Source organism: Gasterosteus aculeatus, chromosome X (genome assembly GCF_964276395.1).
Source record: "Gasterosteus aculeatus chromosome X, fGasAcu3.hap1.1, whole genome shotgun sequence".
Lineage (NCBI taxonomy): Eukaryota > Metazoa > Chordata > Actinopteri > Perciformes > Gasterosteidae > Gasterosteus > Gasterosteus aculeatus.
The window spans coordinates 15,658,691-15,681,555 of record NC_135698.1 but is presented as its reverse complement, the minus strand read 5'-3'; the positions used below and the strand labels follow the sequence as shown (position 1 = coordinate 15,681,555).

The window sequence follows — 22,865 nt, the reverse complement described above, 5'->3', positions numbered from 1 at the left end:
AGCACTCTAATGTTTGCTTGTGTATTTCCCTGGACATGAACGTCTCCGTCTGTTTGACCCCATTCTTTCTTATACGTTTTGGTCCCTGAGCTGGAGATTGGCAGACGGCCACTGATTCAACATTCAGACCGTCATGAATGGATTTAAATTAAGACACTTGAGTGCATTGGGCATCTTTTTTGGAGGGCCCTCAGCTTCTCCCTGCTGAGGGCCCTCCTGCTGAAGCCCAGTGCAGCATGCCTGTAAAGGTTGATGCTAATAATACCAAGGTCTCACTCCACCACTGCTGCACTTGTAAATAGTATTACTGTTGTAAATACAATCCCCCACTGCAAAAGCCAGTGGGTAAACATCTTATTTGAACCTGATTAGCTTTGGTGGCTGACCTTTGCTGACCTTTAGGCATACCTGAAATGTACCGAGGTGCAGGTTGCAGGAAAGCAACTTTTTCAATAGATTAAAGTTAAGTTAATAAAAATGTAGTCTGCCTAAATAAATCAACAAATAGCATATTGACTGTTAAACTTTTGTTAAGACTTTTTGTACCGCAGCAATTATACAAAAAAAGACAATGAATTAAGTGCAATGAATGTCCTCTGGTCAAACCCCCCAGTGTGCTGTAGCCCCCCTCTAATGACAACCAGTGGGTCAATGGGATCGATGGCGCCTCAGGGGGCTCGGCCTTCGACAGCTGATCCCTAAAGATTTAGCTCCGAACCGGACACTGTTATAGAGTGACCTTTGACCCCGGGCCAACCTGACAAACAAGACGAGCTGAATGACTTGTTTTACTAGTGCACACATCAGAGATGCTTCACAGGTATGACCAGTAATTGTATTAAATAAATGAATAAATAACATGTGTGGATATATATTATTTATTCTTTAAACAATTAAATGATCCACTCTAGACCATCTTATTAAAAAATATAAACAAGCAAAGGCACTGACTTTTGTTAGAAAATGAAAGTTTTCAACGATATATATAACGTCTTTAATTCAATAAAAGTTTCATGTTTCAAGTTTCTAAAACAGCCACACATTTTTTTTTTCTTCTTGTAATCAACTAGTTTCATGTGGATACCTACTAGTTTATTTCAGTTTTCATCGCTTCCTCCTCTCCTCCGTGTTTATATTCAGTCTCCTCGGGATTCACCATCAATCTTCACGCTCTTGGTGTGTGTATATTGTTAGACTCTGAACTTCATCTCCTTCTTTGGCGAACATCTCACTGCGTTGTCCTCTTTGTCTCCGCTGTCTGCCTCTTAAATCTCTTTCTGTCTTTCGTTTTTCTCTCTCTCGCCTCCACGTTTCCACTCCAACGTCTCTCGCCAGTTTGTTAAATATTCCTCCCTCGCCGACCGTCTGCAGCCCGTAATGTGAATCGTTTTGATTCATTTTAGCAATATAGTCTTCTAAAGCTGAAAGATGTCATTCATGTATCTTTTTATCAATAAAGTGTTTTTACAGATTGGTGACATCACCCCCTCTTGTTGTTCACGTTCTGCGTCTGGAGGGTTCGGTTGTCCTCTCCGGGTCTCGGTCTCCGTGCAGCTGCTGTACTTTCTTCTTCCGTCTGTAGTCGCTACGATTAGGAGCCAGTTGGACGGAAATATTTCCTGTTATAATTATCTTTGGGCAAATAGAATAAAATCTTCAATAAAAGATTTTTTTTTTTCTAAAATTGTATTGTTTTTGTGTAGTTTGATACATTTCTTATATATTTTGTATATATTTTTGTTATTATGTTGTTTATTCAATTAAGATTAAAATGTTTAATATTTGCGTGATTGCTATTACTGTCTTGGCTTAAATAAACAACTTGTATAGAATATGTCCTTATAAAAACTAGAAGGTAAAAGCAGTTGTGTACAACAAATAGTTGAAACAAGGGTTGTCAAACTTGCACATTGGTCTTTGTCATGCTTTTATTTCGGTAGTGTCACACCTGCTGTCTGTCGCCACATGGGAATGATGTCAACTTTCACCCACATGTCACCCGGCACTCTATCGCCGCAAACGCAATACATTTGTGTGTATAAGTACACTTTGGGCTCCCTTTTCCATCCCGGTTTCTTAAGAATTTCTATTTGAGTGAAATCTAATTCTATCTATTCATCCATTTATTCACCAGGTACAGAAGACATTAATCAAGCTCTCAGTATCTAACTCATCGTAAAGGTGGAATCTCATTGTTGTTACAAATAAGTAGCCTAATATTAGCACAATACTATACAATTAAAAAGATACATAAATACAGCTTTGTAAAAAAAACAATGACAGTATATAGGGGCAGAACCAGAAATGAAAATATGAAGGGTTCTAAGCTCACAAAAATATACAATGTATGTTATTGAATACAATGGTTGTAAATATTAACTTCCATTTCTGATAATAGATAAATAAAAATGCATATTGATATACAGAAAAAAAATCTCTCTCGAGGGATAAAAAGAGAAATTCTCTGTTCATGACGATAATATTTGACTCTTTGGGCTCCTAGGTGAGAGAAATAAGACATAAGTGGAGTTTTTAAATCACATTTATCACTGGCTGTCCTTGACTCCACATTTGAACTATTTGCAGCGTTCCAATTTATTTTTTCATTTTTGTTGAGTGATGTCTTCTCTCTCCCCCCCCTCTTTGCGTGTGCAGGCCCAGAGGAAAGAGGTGTTCCTGCAGGAGCGGTACGGTCACTACAGCCTGACCGACCCCTTCCTGGCCCTCCAGAGGGACTTTGAGTGCGGGGGCCCTGGAGGAGACAAGGAGCGCCGGTCCCTCGGCTCCAGCCCGATCTCCGTCCTGGAGGCCGTCATGGCCCACTGCAGGAAGATGCAGGAGCGCATGTCGGCCCAGCTGGCTGCCGCCGAGAGCCGCCAGAAGAGGGTAAGGGAGGAGGATAGAGGAGGATGATTGGGGAAGAGGAGGAGGATGAAGGGGATGGAGGAGGATGGAGGTGGAGGAGGATGATGGGGGAGGATGGAGGAGGGGGATGGAGGATGAAGGGGAAGGAGGAGGATGATGGGGGAGGATGGAGGAGGGGGATGGAGGATGAAGGGGAAGGAGGAGGATGATGGGGGAGGATGGAGGAGCAGGAGGAAGAGGAGGAGGAGGATGGAAGAGCAGCAGCAGGAGGAGGATAGAGGAGCAGTAGGAGGAGGAGGATAGAGGAGCAGCAGCAGCAGCAGCAGGAGGAGGATGGAGGAGGATGGAGGATGAAGGGGAAGGAGGAGGATGATGGGGAGGATGGAGGAGCAGGAGGAGGAGGAGGATGGAAGAGCAGCAGCAGGAGGAGGAGCAGGAGGAGGAGGATAGAGGAGCAGAAGGAGGAGGAGGATAGAGGAGCAGGAGGAGGAGGAGGAAAGTAACCGTCTGTGTTGAGAACCAGCTTCATATTCCTTGTGATCGGGTTCAGAGCTGAAAGGATTATTAGATGATTGATTTGTTTTGTAGGAGAGATTTCTTCTTTTTGTGTTTTTTTTTTTTTTTATATACGCGACTCAAATGGAGGAAGAAGCGCTTGTCTGATTGTGATGTTTTTCGCCGTATATTTAAACCTGGGGATGGGAACAGTGTGTGTATATAGTGTGTCATTTCTATTTTCGATGGTTGACTGTTTGTGTGTGTATGTGTGTGTCTCTTTGCATATGCGTTTTTCTTTAAATCAAAAACATCAAAAGCTGGAAAGGTGTGACTGAAAGTGACACACACGGAGCGCATGAAGCCCTGTTAAGAAGACAGTAACAAACATGTTTATTGAAGTGCTTGTGTATTTATTGCATTTTGGTCTTTGTGGCGTCTATTGGATTGGCACTGGTGTACTTTGGGTTACGGAGGCTGTGATGTGTCTTCATATGAACACCTTGTTGGTGCCCAGCTGACGGATGAGGATGAAGCTACACCTCGGGAGTCTCTGCCTCCGTCTGTATCGCAGTCTAGAGGCCAGTTTAATTTACGTTGCACCTTCCAGACGCAGACGCATCGAATTGCTCCACGCGAGCGAATCGATTCGTTGCACCGACATTTAAAAAACTCGATGGAGTAGGAAAACTGTATTGTGTCTCGAATCCAAAGCCGTACGTCAACTCTTTGGTAATATCTTTTATTCCTTAGCGGCACTGAGCCACGTCATCCTCATGCCACAGGATCTTCTCTCCTCCAATGTCGATCGCAGCTCACACTGACGACAAAGGAATGAGGACATTTCTCTCGGAAGCTTTTCCGCTGCTTCTCCGTGCTGGTGAACAACGTCACGTAACAGCTTGGTACTGCTGCAGGTCCCTCTCTTACTTCTGAGGGTTTCGATCGGCGTCTACAGGAGGAACATGTGTCCTGAGCGTCTCTGCACTCTGAGACGTCTCCAAACAAAGCGCTAACTCTGTGTTTATATCATGTGGCCTGAGCGTGTGCTTGATGGGAAATTCTAGAAAACAACGGCTCACCCTCTCACCCCCGGGGTAAATACCCTCTGACTGCACAGTTGTGCCTGACCTGTCAACAACAACCCCCCCTCGTTGGAACCATTACAGCATGAAGACACGTGCCCCGCGGGCTGGTTACCGGGTAGACTGAGCTTCGCCCGGACCATCCGTGCTATCTTTACCCCCCCCCCCCAGTCCTCTGAGGGGGCTGCTGAATTATCCATGAGGACGTAACTCTCTGTGAATGGGTTCATCCCATCCGATCCCCCCCCCCATCTTGGAGAAATAAGCACGACATTGCCGGAGACGCGCTGCGTTTCTTTTGTGGGTAAACCTGCAGCCAAAGTGTTGCCAGGTTGAATTCTGGGAGCGAGGCGCTGAAAAGTATTTTATTTCTTCTCTTTGAATAGTCCTCAGGCCTCCTCCTCTCGCTCCTTTCACCCCCGATTCTCCACAGCAGCCGAACGAGCCGCTCTATTCTGCCCCCCAGGCCAGCTCCTGAATGCAGCTTTTCAGGTGTTCGACCTTCAGGGGAAGGATTCTACCTCAAAAGTTTATTTTCGAAGTATTTCAATAAGCAGAGCATTCAAGCATTCAAATCAAACAAAGAAAAAGGTTCCTCTGAATGCACCCAAGCGTTTCCATCGCTGTTGTCATCCAGCAGCACAGCGGTCTCCAGAAATATGAAACACGAGCGGAAAAGAGGAGCTAGAGGGAAATGTTCGGATGCTTCACCATCTCTGGTACAGATGTGAATGTGTTCTTATACATCTCCTCGCTCCTCCTCAGCATCAGCCAGTAGTGATCGATACGGGGGGGGGGGGGGTTCTCTTTGGAAGCAGGGGGTGTAAACGTCTTTGTTCTTGCGGCGGCCCCGTTAGAGCGACGGGGTCCTGGCGGTCGGGGTTAAGCCTTGTTGCCCTCTCTGAAGCCTCTCTGAGCTAACAATAGCAGCTCCGGATAGAGAGAGCGCGGCTTTGACGAGTCATTGAAATTCAAGCGTCCATATAATATAATATCTGCCGCCGTCTGGTGAATCGAGATGTTTCCCCGGCTCATTTCATTCTTCTGGAGATAAACCCTTGAATTCGTATCTGCTGCAGAAAGGAAGAGATACGGATTTTAAATTACGTGAACGATATTTATTAATTAGATAGTCTGATCTCCAGGGTTCTCAAATGTGGGTTATAACCTCCGGGGAAAGCGGGCTGAGCTGTGGGGGGGAGTGTCACGTGGGAACCGTTCCCTCTCCATCTCCAATAAGCTGGTTGTCCTCACTGGCGCTGCACCAATAATCAAATTGCAATACGGCCGTTCCCAATTTAGCGTTCCCTCTTGTTAAGAATGCCTTCAAGAAATCATGAAATCAAGCCGTGCACTTTAAGAACCTCCTGACCCCACCGGCTGTAACGGCCGGATTCATCGCCTCCTGCTCCGACCTGGCAGACGGGCTGCTGATGGAGATGTTCTCAGGTCACAGCTGGAATGCCCGGCATGTACAACTGTTTAGTTGGTCTTGTGTTCTTCATGTTACAAACAACAGAATTATGTGGTGAAAGATCACAATACGCACTTTGATTTAATTGAATAGTGGATTAAAATCTGTCCCGTTTCAGTGACAGATTGCACCCCCTGACTTCTTCTTCTTCTTCTCCTCCTCCTGGCAGCTGGAGATGGAGAAGCTGCAGCTCCAGAGTCTGGAGCAGGAGCACCGCAAGCTGTCGGCGCAGCTGAAAGACGAGCGCGAGAAGAACAAGCACATCGTCATGATGCTGGTGCGAGAGTGCAAGCAGCTCGCCACGCGGGTGGTGGAGGAGTCCCAGCGCTTCGACGAGCTCCAGGCCCGCCTGGACGAGGAGGGCCGCGCCTCCGGCCGCCTGCAGGAGGAGCTGGGTGCTGAGCGGCAGCGCGGCCAGCAGATGGAGGCCAAGATGGAGAAGCAGCTGTCGGAGTTTGACACGGAGCGGGAGCAGCTGCGCGCCAGGCTGGGCCGCGAGGAGGTCGAGAACCAGAGTCTGCGGCAACAGGTGGAGCAGCTGAGGACTGAACGGCACGACGGGAAGGACGGCGCCGCGGCTGAACCTGCCGCCCCTCCCGCCAGCCCGCCACCCAAACCCAAAGCTGTGACGTCCGTTTCCGTTGCCACGGAGCCCATTACCTCTCGAACAGCGTCCACCCAAACGGACCTGCCCCCCGCCGAGGTGGAGGGTCCCAAGAAGAACCCCCTCGCCGTCCCCGTCAAACCGACCCCCGCCAACTACGTGGGCCTGAGTCTGCCGAAGACCGGCGCTCGGGGGATCGTCCACAGCAACTCGGGGGGACTGGCGCAGACGGAGAACGGCGCCGAGGGCCAAGCCACGCACGGCCTGCCCACCGGGGTCAGCCCCCGTGTCCAGGCGGCCCGCTACAAGTTCCAGGAACAGGACCAAAACGGCACGGCGTCCCAGAGCCCCCCGGCCCGTGACCTCTCCCCAACGCCCGCCAACCGGGACAACTTTGCCGCCAAGCAGCAAGCGCGCCACACAGTCACGCAGGTCCTCTCGCGCTTCACCAGCCCGCCGGCGGGAGGCGGCGGAGCGCTGCGTCCGGGCCTGCCCCACTCCACCTCGGAGGGCGGGCCTTTTCCCGGCCGCCTCAGCCATCCCATCGGCATCAAGTCGCCCACGGTGGCCAGGATCGACCGGGGAAACCCGCCCCCCATCCCTCCCAAAAAGCCGGGACTCTCCCAGACCCCATCACCTCCCCATCCGCCCATCAAGGGGTTGGGGGACAGCGGGCGCTCCCCAGGGCCCGGGATCAAACCGGCCACGCCCCAGCTGCCGCCCAAACCCGCCCTGGACCTGGTCCCAGCCCTGACGGCCTCTCAGGTGGGTGCCTGCCCCCATTCCCGCTCAGGGCGGGGCCCTCAGCGCCAGCCGGCGGCGGCATGTGCAGAGTGTCCCCCCGTCATCAGCCCCGCCACCATTGTCAGTAGCCCCTCCTCCATAACCCCCCCATTCACCTCCTCATCCTTTAGCGCTCCATCCTCCCATAGCCCCAGAGCCTCAGCGGGCAGCCCCCTGGCAACAGCATCAGGTAAAGAGGCTCCTCCACCCTGCGTCTCCATCCAGATCTTCCCGCTGGCTCTCTTCTTCAACTGTCTTTCCACAGCGTAGCCTAGCATTAGCCTAGCATTAGCGCAGCGTAGCAGTCAGGTAGCAGGCAAACCACAAGAATACGAGGCAGAATAGCACACGGCTCATTTCACTTTAACGTCACTGACTCCTCGCTGCATTTTCTGTCTACTCTTCCCTTCTTTCCTTCCTCTGCCCTTAAATCCTCCTCCCTCTGGGCCACTTTTCATCTGCTATGTTGTCACAAGTTGAGTCTAGTGGCTAGCTGTCCCTCAGCGGGACAAGGCAGACGTTTACGTTGAGCGGTCAGATTGGTTTCCTGGGTCTTGTCCTCTCTGAAGCTGATGCCAGAGGCTGCTCTCTCCTCCTCCATCCTCCTCCATCCTCCTCCATCCTCCGGTAGCATGCATCCACTCCTCCACCTCCTTCAGCTTCCATTAACTCGTTCACCCTGCCTCCCTTTCCAGCCACAGCTCTCTGTTTGTCATTTAGATGACATATGTGACGTGCTGTCGGTGCTCAGCTCGACTTGAACGTGCGTTTGGTGAAGAATAATTCCAGTTTATTACAACTTTAATCTTTGAGTTTTTGCTGTCATTTCTGTCTTTGATAATGACCGTAATACACAATTATATTATCTAATTATCTTGGGATCAAAGCGACAGACGGGTTGTAAACATGATGAAACCTACAGTAAAAATACAAGAACCAAGGCCCAATGAACTGGACTTATCCTGAAATGTTACACTTGCACGTTGTTTTTTGCAAGCAGATCTGTACCTGATGTAGTTATTTTGATTAGATCTTTTTATTAGGTGCTTTGCAGAAAAGTAAAGACCGACAATGACGTATTTAACCGTATAGCATATATATATATAAAACCGTAGCTAATAGTAGCATCGTTAGCTTTTAGCTTGTTTATTGGGATCAGTGACTAGGTCTTTGCCCGTTTTTGGTGCTCAACCATTTAGAATTCAGTGCGCCACTAAAAAAATACTAATTATAATGTTTGTATTTCTATTCCTGTGAATATTGTGAACGATTGAAATGGAACATGAATGCTGACCGTCATCTGGCCGTTAATCTTTTGTCACATTTAATCACATGATTAAATCACAAGCATTTCAGTAGAGGGAGAACATCTTGCTTATGTTTGTGGATGTTTTATCCTGTTCTAACTCAATTAACTGTGTAGCAGTGAATTGCTTTTCTCTGCAACATTTATTTACGCTAATCTTATTTCCTTTGAAGTCTTAATTACCCAAATTATTTATGTGGACGTCCAATTAGTTTTGATATTTGTATTAGCGAAAATGTATGGTCTTAATCTCTAGTTTCAATTCTTCTTCAATACAGCATGATGTTCATTTAGTGAATTATGGACCAATTAGAGTCAAACAGACTCTGGTTCCATTGGACATCCTAATGAAGGCTATTTAAGAATAAATGTCCATAACATTTAAAACACAAAACACAGACATTTGGAGTTCAAATAAGTTTAATAAGAAATATTTTATTTTTAAGATGTTAAGTTCAGCGGTGGATCTAAGGGAAGAGCATCTATGTGGCTGTTGGAGAAGGGAGTTTATTTAATGTCTACTTACTCCCTCGCTCTCCCACGCTCAGTCCTTCTAGACGCCTCCTCCTAGTTTAACCTGTGCTGCCCCCCCCCTCCTGCAGGCTGGTGTCCCTCCGTAGTCTCCTGTCTAAGCGGCGGAGGGCCTGCTGCCCTGGACGGCGGGCGCTCCCTGCCCCAAGCTGCTTCCCAGGGAAATGTCACTTTATTGTCAATGCTGCTTAACCAACCAGACCCGACCACCATCACCACCATCACCACCAACAACTCCACTGACATCACCCCCACCGCGGAGAACAAGCCCACTCTCCTCAACCAAGACCCCCACCTCTACCACCACCAAGCCTCCGCCTTGTTGGCTGCTGCTCAGAATGGACACGCAGGTACCCGACTTCTCTTCCTCTGACTCGTGTTTCTAACGCGTTGTGATTCCACACGAGTGCGACTCTTAAAAACTACTCACACAGTTTTTGGTGGAATATTTAACGTGTTTTATGTCTGTCCAAAGCGCCGAAGTGTACATTTCCAAAGCGCTGGTGAACCCGGTGGGAGTGAAATCCCTGTCAGTGGTTTGGGTTGGCGGTTGCCGCGACGACTCTAACGAGTATCGGTATTGATTGGAGAGGGAGCAATACACTACAAACAAAGGCTTCACAAGGATCCAGTTGTTGAGCGTGGCAGACATGAAGGAACATTAGACACCTTTGTGATAATGACGATAGAGTCGATCTGTTAATACATTAATAGGTATACGTGCACACACACACACACACACACACACACACACACACTCTAGTCTGTCTGCAAGTGTAATGATTAGTCATTATCTATCTGCACGCTGAAGGACCCCATGCAGTTTTAGTAAATCACACTTTTTCAAAAAAACGTCATTGACACTTACAGACAAGCAGTTATTTTGTGCCTTTTTGTCGCGCGTCAACCTCACATTTACACACATGATTTGGCCGGTAAATAAACGTAAAGCCTGTATAAAAACGTCATCTGCGCAGCTCACAAGGTGAGCGAATCAGGTGTGTGAGGGAACGTTTCGATGGTCTAAAGGTGGTCTTTGCAGGTATTGATTTGTGTCGTTCTCACTGACTCAAACTCAAACTGCGTCAAGGCTCCGGAGTCTGAATAAACTGAGGAAACTGACTATAATAAAAATGCTTCCCCGCTGTCAGCATTTATCAAAAAGCATGGCGTCTGAATAGGGCCGTAATGTGGGTCCTTTTCTCAGGTGTGGCGTGGTACAACAGTATTCACACAAATATAAATGACGTGTAGATTTACGGTGAATTAGGAAGATATCCATCATAGATTGGTATTAAAAAGAGATTATGAGGACGGAAAACAAGATACATCGTAGAATGTATAACACCTACTGTGGATCTTGAAATATCTGTTCCTGCAAACGTGAGTCAAAGCGCATCCCGCTGATACAATGGTCATACACCAAAAAAAAAAAATATTTGTATTTCATGCCTTTTGCAACCAATCCGTTTATACACAAGCCATTCATACAGTTTCCCTGGTAACCGTGACGTTTTTTACCACCTGCAACAATCATTACCGTGCAAATGTTAACATGAAGTGAGGTCCACTTGTAGTTGTGCACAAAGCGAACCGCAGTGGAATAGCGCACAACCGCGGGTCTTTATCATGCCAGCAAAGGTACAAAGTATTCATATTTTGTAGATGTAGAACTCGTCATTGTCTTGACAAATAAAACCTGTTTTGAACTCTGCCCCGGCTCAGGTGATGTGGGCGATATATTGTAGCTTAGCATGTAGCTTAGCGCGGGAGAGGATGGAGACGAATCAACACCCTCCGATGAGCGAGTGAGATGGACTGTGGTCCAGGGTTCTAACGTGCACACCGGTAGTGCAGCCGTGCATGCAGTCACACAGTAGAAGTGACACACACACACACACACACACACTGCGGGTCTGTCAGGATCTGCTTCCCTGCTGGGCTGTTTAGTAACACTTTCAGTCGAGGAGCGTTGATCCGAAAACACGACTAATGCAGCTGAAGGGCAGCTGTGCTGAGGGATTGTGGGTGAATCCACACACCCACCTACACACACACACACACACACACACACACATACACATACACAGTCTTTATCCATCACCGTTTCACTGAATCAAGATTGGTCTTTTTCCACCTGATTACTTTTCCTCCATTATTCCAACAACAACGTATTTCTTAAATGGTTTTAATGTGAGAATGTGTGTGTGATGTGTGTATGTCCATAAAGCAGGAACTATTCATTCTGCACTGTTCTTCTGGTACTATTCTTGTGCTGTAAAATCTCTGCTGCTCCAACAAAAGCTTTTGTTCTTTCCTCCTGAAAAACAGCAGCACATTTTTGGGATTTCATATTTTAAAGACAAATGAAAGTATCGCAATTCCAACATGTTTGATCGTTTACAACGTGGGCTTGTGAAGACTGAGATGTGTTTTTTTGTGTGGCTGTCAGAGTGTGTGAAGCTGCTGCTGTCGTCGGGATTGCCCGCTGACGTCTCAGACGGAAACGGATTCACACCTTTACACCTTGCCGCTGCCCACGGCCACAGCAGGTGAGCCCCCGAGAGTCTTCCTCATCTTCAGCCCGACAACACAACACACACACACACACGTTTTTATTACTCGCAGGAGTAGCATAGGTCTCGTAAACAAGTGGCAAACTGGTTAAAGTCACCACAGCAGTTTCATCTCTCATTATTAAATATTAACCATTTCTTCCCCAGCGCTTTGTGTGTGTGTGTGTGTGTGCGTGTGTGTGTGTGTGTGTGTGTGTGTGTGTGTGTGTGTGACCGAAAACCCGATGCCCAGGACCAGCTGGGGAATGTGCAGTGTTGTAATATCTGATCACAGCGTTATTTTTAGAGGGGGGATATCCAACAGGCACGCTGTCACACGCACACAGACACACACGTCCGTGTCTTCAGGACTTGGGGGACATCACGTAGACAAACCTTCCTTTCCTGGAGACTTCCCGAACCAGAATTGGTACCAGCCTGGTCTATACAATTGTCCTAATTTTGTCCCCCACAACTGATATGTGTGTGTTCACAAGACAAAACACGGACACACACCATCCATCAACCCTCTGGCTGGAGGGTTGATGGATCGACACAGGCTCACCTTTTATAAATATGCTGATACAATATCAATCTATCAGGATGACGTAACCATGACAACTGTTTTTGAGTTTTTGAAGCGTCGCTGTGACGTGTGTTGCTACCCCCCACCCCTCCCCCCTCTCCAGCTGTGTGGAGGTGCTGCTGTCTGCAGGAGCTGCTGTGGACTGTGCGGCGGCGGGGGGGCAGACCTCCCTCTCCCTGGCCTGCGAGGCGGGGGGGCTGGACTGCGTCCGCATCCTGCTGAGCGCCGGAGCGGATCGCTCGCTCGCCACCACGGTGGGTCTGCTTTGCTTTTGGCTGGGCTGGGGCGCGGTGTCACAGATGAAGCTTCCTTTCATCCCTCAGGATGAGAAGTTTGCGTCCGCACACGAGACCAAACGGCCGCTGCTCATTAGCACGCACTACTCGGGAAGACGTTTCAGGCGGTCGCGAGCCGCCTCCCCACCACCTGGTGGCGCCGCAGCGCACACGCTTTACCTTCAATGTTCAGGAGTCGATATTTGTGCCATTTAACCAATCTCCGGACACTTTTGTTAATTGTTCCTGGAGATTCCGTTTTTATATATTCGGTTAAAACAACCAAATGAATTCTTTCACGTTGGTTTATTGGCATTTCTCACATATTATTTCACACGAGTGTTCCTCTGTCCGCTCGTCTGATGGGTGCAAGCTAATTCATGTGCTCGATTCCTGCGCCTCCACGCCAACCACAGGGGCCCATTGGTTGCCGTGGTAGCGAGCAATGAGGACCCTATATTTAGGTCATGTACCTACTTTTTTTATGTGCGTTTAGCCCACCCCCCCACACACATGGAGCCTCGGGGCGCTCTGTGGAATATCTGACCTCTTTAGCACGTATTTTTACACGTTTAACACAGAATGCAGAACAGTCACTGCTAGCTTTTAACAATATTTATATTGTACAAAAATATATTTTAAAAAGATATACATTTTTACTTTAAGTTGTAAAAACTTTTTTTCACTAATATTGACATGTATAGAATATGTTACTTTTGAAAGACCACTACTCATAATCGGCTAATAAACACCAGCTGCTGTCTTACCTTTTTTCACTTTATTATTTTTGAATGCATAAAAACTGTTGCAGCACCTAAATCTTTAAAATGCCCAACATGTTCGGGGCGTTTTAACGATACTAAAAAGATCCTCTGATTTGAAATCAACCTCTTCGCAGGACGGCTGCACGGCTCTCCACGCCGCCGTGCGCTCCGGACACGTGGACACGCTGCGTTTCCTCCTGTGCCACCTGACGAAGTCCGACCCCGACGTGTCCCCCGACCCCCGCGCTGCGCTGGCGCTGCCTGCCGCCCTGCTGAACCGGGCCAACAGCGACGGCTGGACGGCCGCTCACACGGCTGCTGCCCTGGGCCTCAAGGTGACGGATGAGCCTCTTTCGGCCTCTTTCAGCTCGTTGTACATTCGGATGGACATAAACTCTGACTTAATGCAAGTGTGGCCAATGGCTGCTGGATGTTTAAACAATTCGTTAACATGTTAGCATTAGCTTTATTTGAGTGATAGTGTATCAGGGCTTTGTGTCTACTGCCCCCTAGGGGGGTTTGTATGATGATGGATTTCTTTTTCTGATGAAATAAATAAACATCTTTTATTAAAAGATGATCGACTAATTGTAACCAGGTCAGTGTTTCCCACGTGATTTTGTGAGACTGGTCCAACAAAGACTTGAGGGCAGATGGCGTCCACCACGCTGAGCTTTGCTTCTGTAACTGGGGTGCTCACACTGTTTGTGCGTGTGTGTGTGTGTGTGTGTGTGTGTGTGTGTGTGTGTGTGTGTGTGTGTGTGTGTGTGTGTGTAGGAATGTCTAGAGGAGCTGTGCATCCACAGTGAACAGGACATCGAGAGGAGAGATAAGTGTAATCGCACTATTCATGACGTGGCCACCGATGACTGCAAAGATCTACTTGAAAATCTCCGTGAGTGGCCTCTCCGTGTCTATGTGTGTGTGTGTTGAATTGATGTATACTACTTTTTCAAAACATTTTTGACCTAATATTTTTTGCCTTATCTTTATTTTTACATGCATACATTTTGATGGCTCTCGGCCTCCTCCAGACTCGTACAGCGTCCTGGTGCGTCTCCAGTGCTCGAATGGAGTAAGCGTTGGGTCCATGTGTCCCGTGGAGGCCCTGGAAGAGGCCACCGGCGTCACCAGCAGCCACTCGGTGCTGGGTCGAGTCTCCGTGGACCGCTCCACCCGCTGGTGTCAGCTGGGCTCCGCCCTCGGCCACGCCTTCACCTCCTACCTCCACGCCGTCTGCGGGGGGTCACAGACGGCCCGGGAGGAGGCGCAGCGGGCACCGCTCGGCCTCAGCGCTGCCAGCATCTCCTCCATACTCATAGGTGAATTTTTTTTGTTGACCCGCCCCCTTCGTATAACTCTTTCTTTCTCCTCCTACAGCCTTCTCTTTTCCTTCTTTCCTTCCTTTGGAGCCTCACCCTTCCTCTCTACCTCCCTTGCCTCCTCACCTTCTGTTAGTGTGTGTGTGTGTGTGTTTTGTATGATGATGATGAAGGCAGCAGAGGAGGGATGCATAATGGATGAGATAGGAAGGAGGGGGCGGGGGGAGAGATGCCAATTTAGGAGAAAATGTGTCCCGGTGTCAAACCGCCGACACTCTTTTGTGTCTTTGTGTCTGCATGTATGTGTCATTTCTCCTTTATGTGTGTGTGTGTGTGTGTTTGTGCCTTTTGAGAGCGCTACCTTCTGAGACAGATTTCAGAGTTCAGAATGAATTGAGTATCGATGTTAATGTTTCAATCAATAATTAAAAGGATTTGCAGCCTGAATTTCTGCAGTCTGGTTCCAGCCGGAATATAACTAGCAACCCTCGCTGCTTGGGCTCGTCACTCAGCGCGTCTCTGACTGAAATACTTCTGTGTGGAACCGCTCAACTGGCTTTAGAACGTCTGGCTGTCTCGTTTGTTCCGGTGTAAAGATGTGGAGCCTCGTAGGAGGTTTTATTTCTCCTCTCGTGGTGCGTCATCTGGACGCGATGTGCATCCACCCTGATTGAGAGAGGATGCTCCGTTTATTCATGCCGAACAAAAGCGCACTCTGTGCTTGAGGTAGCAATGCGTGCAGACAAATGATACATTACGGTGCATACAGCCGACGCACCATATTTGTGTATTCTGTGTTCCTCGTGGTGTGTTTGCTTGGTGTGTGTGTGTGTGTGTGTGTGTGTGTGTGTGTGTGTGACCACGACTCCGCCGTTCTTCTCCCCCCAGGAGACACAGAGTGGTCCCCCGGTCAGGAGCTGCATCTATCCCCCTGGGACCTGGTCCGAAGGCCCCTCGGACAGAGCATGACCGTCCGCCTCAAAGGTACGATACCCACCAACCAGAGTCTGGTTCTGTCTGAGTCCGAACCAGTGTTGGTGGATAAAAGGGCAGCGTGGGCGGTGTTGCAGCAGGATGTGAGGCACGTCGGGGGCTTCGTTTAAAGATAAAAGCATCAATCATGAATCGCTCCTCTCCTTCTTTCTGCGTCTTCGTCTTTGGGAAGACGTCTCGCAGCGAGTGAGGCGGGTATTGCCATCAGTGTAAACAAGTAAATAGCAGCTAATGAATGTGCTATTTGTGGATCAAAAGATGCTGTGTGATCAGCTTAAATCAGGGGGCGGATGTATAAACTGATAAAATAAAGGTGGTTGAATTATATATTCTAACGGAGACAATGGCACCTCTTTTCTCCATATATGTGGAAGTTGAGTCTTTATTCTATACCAATTTCCTGATTTATGCGCTTTCCAGAGTACCGTGAGGGTTAATTGGATGCACTGAAAAGCGTTTCTCCCTCTAATTAGTGCTTCATTTCTGTAAAAAGTTATTTCCATGTGACGTCCTTTGAGTTACCAGGTCGTCTCACATTTCTCAAATTATCCCAGAAGGAACACGGGGGAACATGTGGATGTTTTGTGTATGAGCGGGACGGAGGGAATAGATCCCTCACACTTTGTTTCTACGTCGTCTAAAGAAAGCTCAAACAAACGGACGTCCTCTGCTGCCGAATCCCGTCTCTTTCTTCTCCTCTCTCCAGGAAATGAGGGAAGTTACATTATTTAAATCTGGTGAGATGTGCATCAAAAAATAAAAGATCCAAAAACGAGGCACAGAAGGCGGGATTTGAAATTAATGATAAAAGAAAGCGTTATAAATAAATGTGCACATACCGTGTGATGTTTCAGATTCAAAGATTGAAACACTCATTACATCATCTCGAGGACGACGTGGCGATCAAACCTGCAGCGTTTCGACTTTCATGACTGTCTGAACCACAAGGGCACCTTGAGGCCCTCGGCCGAGTGATGTCACCGAGGAAACCAGAGCCGGTCTGAGGATTTATCGTGAGTGTGTGTGTGTGTGTGTGTGTGTTCCGACAGGTCTGTCTGAGTCGTGTCTCGATGAGTTGGCTCTTGAACACCTCCTCCCACTGCCGCTGCTGCACAACTACGTCCGCCTGGTACGCGCGCACACACACACACACACACACAGGATTGTGGCGCTGCAAGCTACATTTAGTCAGATTGAACTAATATTTTTTGTAGTCCGCGGATCCGCAGCAGCTCGTTCATCACAGTTGAGGATTTATCTTTATTTAGTTTCTTGTGTCTAGGAAAAGCTTGTTTTCTGTTGTCACAATGATTCAATAATTAATTCAATTGGAGGACACATTGGTAATAAATGAGCTAATCCTTTTCTTTATTGGGACAATTTACTTCATTTGGAAAATATAAATAAAGTGAAGTCTCTCTCTCTCCTCCATGCAGGTGGAACAGTACGGGAACCTCATCTTTCACGGGCTCGAGGGCAGCTGTCAGGAATCCGTCGCCAACCTGGTGGCCCGCTGCATAAAGGTGCACCAGAAGCTTTAATCGTAACAACCAACAAACCAGAGTCAGTAGATCTGGAAGTGTCTGTGTGGCGTGCTGCTCACAGCAGTGATCCCTCTCTACTGTTGCCATGGTGAACGTATCACATGGACCTTTTTTTATTGTTCCTTGGCAGCACATGAATCTGGTGAGAAGAAAATGTTTCATTATTATTATAACGCAGTCCAGATTTATTCACAATGAGCTCTTTGAAATAACACATAGTTTTTTTGAGCGGCGTGAATTCAGGGAGTTCTTGACTCTGCAGGCCATCTGCCCCCCTCCACCTTGCACATTCATTATATAATGTGGAACGTTCAATCTTTGATCGGAAAATCCCTCTCTGCTTATTGAAATTCTCCCGGCGCAAAGTGGTACTAGATGTTCTTTGTTTCCATGACAACGTGCTGCCTTCCAACCCCTCCCTCTCTCTCCCTCTCTGCACCCAGTCCAAGCAGGAGATGGGGGGGCTCGCCTGTGACGTGGTGAGGGTGGAAGTGGGGGAGAGCCTGACCAGAGAGCAGCTGCTGGAGACTTTCATCACCTGTGGTAGGGACACACACACGTACACGCACGCACGCACACACACACACTCACTCACACACACTGGATGAATGATTCGTGTAGCTTATGAACGTCTGTGAGGTTCTCAACCAGGGTCCGAGATCTCATTAATCAAAATGTCTTTTTGGTGATGACTTTTAAATCATTATATAAATATATATTATAACTATACTATAATATTTTTAACATATACTATAATATTTTTAGCGTATGACAGCCCCCTTTTTTGTTTCTTCTTCATATTCGGTTGCTAATCAGACTTACATGAGTAAAATCGTGTTTATTTGTAAAATACACAGAAATCCATTGAGAAACCAACAAAAAGAAAACCCCATTACCCCATTATCAGCACCAGCACCTCCCTGACATCGGCAGAGAGGAGGAGTCTGTTGCCGTGGCGATGGAGGTACATTAGTGGATCCTTCAGGGACTCGTCTCTGAATACTCGGTTGTCTGCTCGTGTCCGTCTCAGGATTCCTGGTGCCGGTGGGGGGGGCGTCCACTGGTGCCTGTGTGGTGGTGGTGCTGGAGGGACTGGAGAAGGCTTCGTCCCTAACGGGCCTGCTGGGAGACCTCTGCCACAGTCTGGATGACCGGAGCTCTGCTTCTCCGCTGGTCCTCAGCACGGGTACGGGCGGCAAGTGCAACAAAAAGAGCCTCATAAACATCATGTTTCCTCCCAGAGGGTTGTCTTTGTTTTAGAGCAGCGCTGATGTCCATCCATCCATTGTCAAACTGCTTATTGGTCGCCAGCCAATCGCAGGGCTACACAGAGACACACAACCATTCACACTCACATTCACACATCTATGGACAATTTAGAGTCCCCAATTAACCTGATCCCCAGAGCATGTCTTTGGACTGTGGGAGGAAGCCGGAGAACCCGGAGAGAACCCACGCAGACACGGGGAGAACATGCAGACTCCACACAGAAAGGCCACTGGGCGGAGTCCAACCCAGGACCTTCTTGCTGTGAGGCGACAGTGCTAACCACCACACCACCGTGCCGCCCAGCGCTGATGTTGGCATTTTAATATTTAAATTAAGGCTGTCAATAGTTAATCGCATGTTTTGATCGCATACATTAATGCGTTTATGTTGACAACCCTAATTTAAATATTTTAAAATAAAATTGGAGTAAATATGGAAAACTTCTCTGATTAGAAGTGAAATAAGCCGACTTAACTGATTTGTCATCATCAACTGATTTGTCATCAATGTCATCATTTGTCATCCCCCCCCCCGCCCCCCTCAGGTCCCCACCGCTTCTGCGAAGGCAGCTTCCTTATTGCGACGCTGTCCAAGCCCCGCCTGCAGGGATCGGAGCTCCGCCTCCAGCAGCATTTCCGCTGGGTGACGCTGCGCTGGGATCAGGAGCCGCTGCACGGCCTTCTGGGAAGGCACCTGCGCAGGAAGCTGCTTCACAAGGTCAGCTGGAGGCTGAGCTCCACCACAGTGGTTTAAAAACAATAAATAATAATGAAAAAACTAAAGGTCCACCCCCCCCCCCTCCCTCTAGATGGGGACCGGAGTCTGGTCACCTGAAGGCGCCACGGAGCGCTGCGCCTCGTGGGTGAGCCTCGTCTGGGAGCAGCTCAACGCCTGTCTGTCCCGTCTGGGGACCCACGAAGCTCTGCTGGGCCCCCAGCTCTTCCTGTCCTGCCCCGTCGCCCCCGACAACACGCAGGCGGTCGTAAGGTGTGTTTGTGAAACAGCGAATTGCAAGTTCCACTTCCCGAGCTCCTGTCCTGTGACGTTCCGTGTGACTTTCTCTCTCACGTTCTCTGTGGCGCGTCAGGTGGCTGGCTCGGCTCTGGAACGTCGTGGTCGTCCCCCGCGTGGAAGCAGCCGTCATCTCGCGGGTAACGGCCAGGCGCTGCCCCGCCTCCTCCTCTTTGTCGCATCGAACGTCTCCTAGCAACTGCGGCCTGAGTGCCGGGCAGCAGGCCGTGGTGAAAGCCGCGCTCAGCATCCTGGTCAACAAGGCGGTCCTCCAGGGCTGCCCTCTGCCTCGCCATGGTGCGTATTCCTCCTTGCCGGTGATGGGGAGGGAACCTCTGCACCAACGTGCGCCCACTTTCCTTTCTTCTCCCGCAGAGATCGACAGGTACCTGCTGGAGTTTCAAGGCGTGACTTTCCCTCTGTCGGCCATCGGCTGCTACATAGGAAGCGGGGGAGGAAGGAAGGGACGGGACGGCGGCAGGTTGAGGCGGTCCAACACCAGTCCTCGCAAGAAGGGGGGCGCCGCCCTGAGCTGGAGCTCCGGGGGCTCCTTCAGAGAAGGTAAGGCGGCCTGGATGGAGCACTCGGGGGGAGGGGGGGTCTGGACCTCCATATTTACCTCCTGCAACTTTTCAAGACAAAGATGTGCTAATAATCAAACACAGAAAAGTGGATCTGATGGTGAAGTGTCAGCAGGAGCCACCGGGGGGCGATCTCACATTCAGTAGAAAGCTGCTTATTAACTACATCATATTCAGCTTTAGTCTGGTTTATAACCCGACCCACCTGTCTGCAGGTTCTCTGTCCAGCACCGACGTCAGCTTCATCGCCAACGGCAACGGCCACAGGTTTGTGTTGACCACCGTCGGTGCGTGAGCGTGATCATTGGCCTGTTGCGTGTTCTGAGTGTCGCTGTCCGCAGGGAGCCGGAGGGTCTGTCCGTGTTCTCTGATGACGAGACGGATTTAATCAGAGAGCTGAAGACGCTTTGCTCCAGCAGGTCAGAGCCGGACATCAGCCAGGTAACGACGCTCTGATAATCTATCTGACGCCAAACTGGTGTTTAGGTGAAATATGCTGGTTGACACCAGGACCTCCTCGCTGCATCCGCTCGCCAACGTGCTCTCAACATGGCTCCGCCCCCTTAAACCACCACGGCGTGTCAATAGGTGCCACACAGCAGATCAGACATTAGGTCACATGTTTTCACTGCTCTGTAGGGATAAACTCCCCTCCGTCACCCTCCTGAATATACACGCCATCGGTGCGTGTGCGTGTGTGTGTAGGGGTGGGCCCTCACCCTCGCTCTCCTGCGTCCTCCCACAGATCTCTCGGGACAAAGACGACCTGATCCTGTTCTCCGGCGAGTCCCTCCCCCCCACGGCCGAGCGGGAGCCCCCCTGCCAGCAGCAGCCGCAGACGGTGAGAGGGGGGGAATGATTGACAGCTCGTCATCACTCATCCTGAGCGCTGCTGTGTCTGATCTGAGTGGATGGAAACCGCACATGACGTGACTTTTTCTGTTTTTATGCATCTCCTAATTGTGTGTTTTGTTTTTTTGTGTCGCCTCACACGTAATTGACCCGTCAGCGCTACACGTTTCACGGGTTGTACTTAACAGCGACCTCATTGTTTTGGTGTGTCAGAAGAGCGTCGATATGATTCCGCTTGTTAGTGGGATTTCTGACTTTTTTTTGCCGATCTGCACAGTTTAATAAACAAAATTCCGGCTGCACAATAATAACGATATGTTGAACACGCTGATCCTGGAACGAGTCCTCAAGTCGGTAGATTTAAATCATCGACTCGTGTGTTTTTCTCACTGATATGAAATCTTGATTTAAAGATGTTGAATCTCGCCTGTAAAAGAGGACAAAAGCAGAATGTGTCTCTGCGTCCCTCAGACGTCCGACCGGCGCTCCGGCTGTCGCGTCAAGTCGCATCTCCCCGTCCCGAGCAGCAGAGGGCAGCAGACACGAGCCGCCGCCTCCAGCAGCCGCAGCCAGACGCCCTCCACCCGCAGCAGGAACACCACCAACGGCAGAACGAAGCCGAGCAGCAGCAACGACCAAAACGGCATCAACGAAAGCAGCCAATCACACGAGGACATCTGGATCCTCCACAAAGACCTGCAGCAACGCAACAAGCAGACCCCCCCTCCACCCTGAACCCCACCCCCTCCTCCCTCCCTACACATAAAGTACCCAACGACCTTTGACTTTTAGTATCTGTACTTGTTATCCGTACTCGTTACAGTGTACTACAGTTGTGTACTTGGGGACCATAGTTATATTCTCTCACAGTATTTGAAGTATTTGTTTCGGTTTGGTGAGACTTTTAAACGGTTACATTACTGTCGCCTTATTCCAGTGTAACAACCTGCTTGTTATGGGACGGTGTAGAAGCGATCAAGTATTTAAATGGTGGAAACTGCCTCAAAACCGTACCGACTTGTGTGTACTTGGAGTGAAATACTGTGCAGTCCTACTGGTATAAGTTCATTGAAGAGTAACTGGAGCCGTTACCTTTTTAGTGAAGTGTTTTTGGATCAAAGAAAGAAACTAGCAGGTTTTTAATTTTAAGTATTTTGAGGTATTCAAGTGTTTAATCTTTAAATAGTTGCAAGGTTGGTTTAAATACTGTTGAATTGAATCAGGGTTTTACCAAATATATATGTAAATAAGAATTAGTACGTTTAAAAGTCTATAGATTGGTGTACGTGGTATGACGCTTGTGCAGTGACGAAACCGCAAAGCGGAACTTGTGACAACAAAACAGTGTACAAAGTGTTGGTAGGAGATGTTTGGTTCTGAAGCGTCACTTGTTTGAGAGTGTCGGGCCGTGGCAATAAGTAATAGAAGAGTAGAACAGGACGTCCGATCAGCTGTAAGCCATAAGACCCCCCCTCGTACTGTATTTGATTTGCTTTCCATCCACACTGTGCTCTCTTATCTTTGAGGACATGTTTTATGTGAAGAGGATAATGTTTATATATAAATACATCTATACATATGTACAGGAGAGATTTTAGTCCACCTATGATTTTTAATCGCTGTTTGAAGTTTAAAGAAATGTCTTTTCAAGCACATTAAAATGTCACTGTTCAAAATCCCCATCGGACTTTGGTTTCTTTTTAATAAAACACAGTTCACGATCCAATGTCCATCTTTATGATGTTCGTATGTTGGATCATGGATCTGATCATAATCGTTTAGTTTGAAATGTTAGATGAGGTCCACATTTTGTACATTTCAACAGGAAGCAGGTCACTTAACAACATCATCTAAAACAAGAGTTTATAAAGTAAATTAGAAGTGGAAAGTAAATATCTTTTCCATTTTATTTTTGTTTCTGAAAGCATTGGAATTGACACGTTTCATTTTGTGGGTAAAGAAATTTAATA

General features: G+C 48.4%; 1 protein-coding gene across 1 annotated transcript in view; it reads left to right on the top strand.

Annotated features, from left to right (window-relative positions):
* cttnbp2 (cortactin binding protein 2) overlaps nucleotides 1-22,577 on the top strand; it is a 40,643-nt gene extending 18,066 nt beyond the window's left edge. The window contains exons 3-23 of the mRNA XM_078082446.1: nucleotides 2,656-2,886; nucleotides 6,089-7,496; nucleotides 9,215-9,493; nucleotides 11,596-11,695; nucleotides 12,388-12,538; nucleotides 13,458-13,658; nucleotides 14,101-14,218; nucleotides 14,358-14,645; nucleotides 15,534-15,629; nucleotides 16,688-16,767; nucleotides 17,075-17,161; nucleotides 17,626-17,725; nucleotides 18,213-18,368; nucleotides 18,996-19,168; nucleotides 19,260-19,438; nucleotides 19,539-19,759; nucleotides 19,838-20,023; nucleotides 20,259-20,310; nucleotides 20,385-20,484; nucleotides 20,789-20,884; nucleotides 21,367-22,577. Coding sequence (XP_077938572.1) covers nucleotides 2,656-2,886; nucleotides 6,089-7,496; nucleotides 9,215-9,493; nucleotides 11,596-11,695; nucleotides 12,388-12,538; nucleotides 13,458-13,658; nucleotides 14,101-14,218; nucleotides 14,358-14,645; nucleotides 15,534-15,629; nucleotides 16,688-16,767; nucleotides 17,075-17,161; nucleotides 17,626-17,725; nucleotides 18,213-18,368; nucleotides 18,996-19,168; nucleotides 19,260-19,438; nucleotides 19,539-19,759; nucleotides 19,838-20,023; nucleotides 20,259-20,310; nucleotides 20,385-20,484; nucleotides 20,789-20,884; nucleotides 21,367-21,630 — 4,566 coding nt within the window. The 3' untranslated portion in view covers nucleotides 21,631-22,577. The remainder of the gene's footprint in view (nucleotides 1-2,655; nucleotides 2,887-6,088; nucleotides 7,497-9,214; nucleotides 9,494-11,595; nucleotides 11,696-12,387; nucleotides 12,539-13,457; nucleotides 13,659-14,100; nucleotides 14,219-14,357; nucleotides 14,646-15,533; nucleotides 15,630-16,687; nucleotides 16,768-17,074; nucleotides 17,162-17,625; nucleotides 17,726-18,212; nucleotides 18,369-18,995; nucleotides 19,169-19,259; nucleotides 19,439-19,538; nucleotides 19,760-19,837; nucleotides 20,024-20,258; nucleotides 20,311-20,384; nucleotides 20,485-20,788; nucleotides 20,885-21,366) is intronic.
* The last annotated feature ends 288 nt before the right edge of the window (nucleotides 22,578-22,865 follow it).